The sequence below is a fragment of the Limulus polyphemus genome, unplaced genomic scaffold, assembly GCF_000517525.1.
Source record: "Limulus polyphemus unplaced genomic scaffold, Limulus_polyphemus-2.1.2 Scaffold4749, whole genome shotgun sequence".
In the NCBI taxonomy this organism is placed as follows: Eukaryota; Metazoa; Arthropoda; class Merostomata; order Xiphosura; family Limulidae; genus Limulus; species Limulus polyphemus.
In genome coordinates this window covers 2,468-7,099 of record NW_013670359.1, presented here as the reverse complement: position 1 = coordinate 7,099, position 4,632 = coordinate 2,468, and the positions used below count along the sequence as shown (strand labels likewise).

Here is a 4,632-nt window from a genome sequence, read left to right as displayed (position 1 = left end):
TCATTCTTGTATCATTTTTTCCTCTAATTACTGCGACGTTTCTTTTGCGGTTCAGTATACATAGTAAGTATGCTGTTAACATTTCTCAATGGCTAGTTCCGATTCATTAGTACAGTTTGCCTCTCCTCGTCGGACTACCTAAAGTTTCAGTCATTTTATTATTATTATTAATATTTGATATTAGAAAACTTGTAAACCGATATTATTACGGCCTAGTAAACAAAACTCAGTAGACGGCAGAAATAAAAACTGGTTTGCTGCTTATACTACTTAATATTTTTTTATAGGCCTGGCATGGCCAGGTGGTTAGGGTGCTCACTCACAATCTGCGGGTCGCGGGTTCGAATCCCTGTTATACCAAACATGCTCGCCTTTTCAGCCATGGGGGCATTATAATGTTTCGGTCAATCCCACTTGTCGTTGGTAAAAGAGTAGCTCAAGAGTTGGCGGTGGGTGGTGATGACTAGTTGCCTTCCCTCTAGTCTTACACTGCTAAATTAGGGACGGCTAGCGCAGATATCTCTCGTCTAGCTTTGTGCGAAATAAAAAACAAAACAAAAAACAAACAAACATTTCTTTATATTGTGAAATTTCACTCTTCACTACTATAGTAAACTCGTTACAAAGAATAAAACTAAGTTGATTGCCAGCATTCCTAGTTTGATAACTGTGTGAAGATCGACCTCATTTCCTGTTGAATATCCGGGTAGCTAACTGGCACCAATTTATCAGTTGGTTATTTCAAAATCAAATGGATATAATCTTTTTATTCCTCTTGGTATTTATTAACTTAAGAATTTTCTCTCTTTTTTTTTTACCAGTTGTATGTTGATTCACGGTGATGCCATACAGTTCTTAATGAAAAGTGTTGGATGAGAGAATATTAAATCAAATAAAAAGTGTTTTTCTTCCTTGTTATTTAATAACATAAGGATTTTTTTCTACAGCGTGTTTGCTACAGTTGGAGTATTTGCTCTGATAGACAGAATGTTAAAGATGTTGACTCATGGTGACTGTCATACAGTTGTTTATGAAAAGTCCCACCTGTTGAATAACTGAGTAAATCAAATAAAAAGTATTTAAACTATTTCAATATTTTCCTTTTATTTTATATTGTATATGTTGTATTACACGTAGAAAGTCTTTTAAGTTATTAAAATAACCTTTTTAGTTATCAGTCTGGATGTACAAATATATCTAATAACGATATTTTTACCTCATATTATTATAAAGAGAATGTGCATATTGTATATTGGTTAAAATCTTTCATATATCTTTAGATGCAACCCCGCCAAACATCACGTGCCCGGAGGATTATGTTTATAATACGGATTTCCACAAACCAACAGCCTATCTTAGCTGGAAACTTCCAACTGCCAGTGACAATAAGCAGCTGAAAGAAGTTCAAATCATTCATCCACCACATGTACACAAACCACCCCATCACTTTCAAATTGGCAAGACAAAGGTTGTATATCAGGCAGTGGACCATGCTGAATTATCGTCAACTTGTTCATTTTCTGTTATAATTAAAGGTACGTTTAGAAGTCAGTACAAGTGCTTGTGAGTATTCGAAGAAGTTTCTATATGTATAACTACTATATGTAGCCCCAAAGATTCATACACATTTTCTGATATTTAATACAAAAACATATTTATTGATTAGTTAATAATGTTAAAACTTGAATGTATGGACGTGAGGTGTGTTTTGATTTAGTGTTGACTAAAAAGCATACAAAAACCATTTTTAAAATGAAAATTCCTTAAAGTCTTCTAAGTTTACTTCTCCATGTTATACTAGGGCCTACATCTGATCAGTATCTCACCTAATACCTACACATGAACTTCTTGCTTTTCACCTCCCTGTTACTCTCTAGTCTACATCGGATCGGTCGTGCCTTATACTTACATATGGTTCATGACATTTCCTTTCAGTTTCACAGTTACCTTTATATGTATTGGTGGAGTGTGGTTGTCTCCCATAAGCATACCATGCATTTCTGATCTGTATTGGAGAGTAAGCATTATTACCTGCTGGGCAGAATTCAGGGCCAATTTCACTAGCATATGGCAACACAGAGGGTCAGGAAATGTGTTCCTATAATGTGTGGCATTAATGGTATAATTTCCCAAGATGCATCCACAAATGCATATCCATCTATTAAAATAGTTACATCTGATTCCAGATTGTATACAATTGAGTATACTTTTGTTACCTGGCTTCAGGTCGATGAACAACTCATTTATGTAAAATATTTTCCTTAAGAAGTCATTAATTGATCGGGAATTCCCTTGGCAACATTGAATATGAGCTGTTTTGTACATTGCTGTGGATGATATATACCCCAATGGAAATGTAACATTTACACTGGTCTGTTTCTGACTGTTCTGACATAATATGTAGTAATACCTATTGTTACGTCTCCGTTCGGTAGTTAATTTCCCGTTAAATTTGTTCAGACGAAACTTTAGCGACACAAGTCCTTTCTTAAATAAAACTGGTTTATTCTTTCCGAGTACAACTTTACGATACACTTAATTTCAGCAGTCGCTCTATAACAAACGCTATAACCCACAATGAACATCTCACGTGGCCAACAATATTCTGTCTGCATACATTCAATTACTCATTCACTTACACATTGTCCGTCACGTTGTGACCATCTTATATATACCAGACTACCTCCAATCTAGTAGTCTCCCGACAATTCACGAAGGTTCGAGAAGGACGTGGCGTGATACTAGTCACGTGACCTCGCTGACGCAACACTATCAAGGTATTGTTAGTTAGATCACTTAGCTGAATTTGATTGTTTATATTACCAATCAAGTTATTGTTGGTTAGATCACTTAGCTGAATTTGATTGTTTATATTACCAATCAAGTTATTGTTGGTTAGATCACTTAGCTGAATTTGATTGTTTATATTACCAATCAAGTTATTGTTGGTTAGATCACTTAGCTAAATTTGATTGTTTATACTTCCTATCAAGTTATTGTTGATTTGGTTACTTAGCTGAATTTAATTGTTTATATTACCTATCAGATTATTGTTAGTTAGATCAGTTAGCTGAATTTGATTGTTTATATTACCCATAAAATAACTGTTGGTTAGATTACTTAGCTAAATTTGATATATCTATGTTTAATTTATTAATCTTAACATGGCCAGGTTAGGTCGCAGGTTGGAATCCCTTTCTCGTCAAACATGCTTGCCCTTTCAGCCATTGGGGCATTATAATATGATGGTCATTTCCACTATTCATTGGTAAAAGAGTAACCCAAGAATTGGTGGTGATGACTAGCTGTAGTCTTTCACTGCAAAAATAGGAATGGCTAGCACAAATAGCTCTCGAGTAGCCTTGCGTGAAATTTAAACCAACCTGTTACTAATCTTAGAATTAATGCATTGATAAGGATGAAAAGTGTTAAAAACTTAAAGTCACACTTTATGAAATAAAAAAGTACTTCAAGCCTGAATTTGTTGTGATAGATGGAACTTCTTACTACATGCATTTATGCAGATATTAGATTATTTAGAAATGTGTGGTGTGATTTTATATTATAATCCTTGTTACAACTTTATTGAATTTTTTGTTTTGAGTTAATTATCATTTTTAAATTTTCAGATAAGGAACCACCTCAAGTTAAGTCTTGTCCTTCTGATATTGAAGTTGCCCATGAAAAAAGATCAGACTTTCCTGTGTTTTGGGATGAGCCAGAATTTGAGGTACTACATTACTTTATGTCACAAAAATTTGAATTTCGTCTAAATGAATGTCTTGCATTTATTAGATTATAATAGAATATATGTGGTGTTGCTTTCTTAACTGTTATAAGTAACATCCCAGATTACTGGTTAAGAACTGAAACTATGAAGTGTTGTACCTTTCCAATTGAAAACAGAATAATTAATATTATATCACAGCAGCGAACCAGTATTATGGAATATCAGTATTTCTTTAAGGAAAAAAGGGGGCTATAAATATTTCTTGAAAACTAATACAGTGTTCCATGGCCACAAACAGAATATGGTAAAAATTTCATTGTCACTTTCTTTTGAATTCCAAGTATTCTATTCAATAGGCAAGTATAGCTGTAGACACTGGTCTTTTGTATGTTTATTCTTAAGTATAAAGCTACACAATGGGCTCTCTGTGCTGTGCCTACCACAAATATCGAAACTCTATTTTTAGTGGTTTAAGCCTTCAAGTCAGATTTACCACTGAGCCACTGCGATGATAACACTGGTCAGCTGTAGGAAATATATAGTATTATATAATGTATTGTAAATTTGCATATAATATGAAACATTCTCTGCCCATGAAGTTAATTTTTTTTTTTTAATAGGATAACTCGGGAAAACTTCAAATTCCAATTCAAAACAAAAAGTCAGGAGATTTATTTTCTTGGGGAAAAGCAGTAGAGGTGAAATATTCAGTTAGTGACTTGTCAGGAAACACTAACAAATGCACCTTTAAAGTGAAGGTGAAACGTGAGTATTTCTTCCTATGTGTTATCTTCTTCTATCTATATAAATAAAATAAGAGTTTTGTCTGTACATTGCTTACAATAGTGTACTTTTTGCATATCTTCACGTTTCATACACCAGAGAAGCCAAAACAAGCCTTA

At 33.8% G+C, this 4,632-nt stretch overlaps 1 protein-coding gene across 1 annotated transcript in view; it reads left to right on the top strand.

Annotated features, from left to right (window-relative positions):
- Positions 1 to 4,495, top strand: part of LOC106471636 (sushi, von Willebrand factor type A, EGF and pentraxin domain-containing protein 1-like) — a gene marked incomplete at its 3' end in the record, with an annotated part of 53,022 nt that extends 48,527 nt beyond the window's left edge. The window contains exons 9-11 of the mRNA XM_013932251.2: positions 1,281 to 1,535; positions 3,630 to 3,730; positions 4,351 to 4,495. Coding sequence (XP_013787705.1) covers positions 1,281 to 1,535; positions 3,630 to 3,730; positions 4,351 to 4,495 — 501 coding nt within the window. The remainder of the gene's footprint in view (positions 1 to 1,280; positions 1,536 to 3,629; positions 3,731 to 4,350) is intronic.
- Between the last annotated feature and the right edge of the window lie 137 nt (positions 4,496 to 4,632).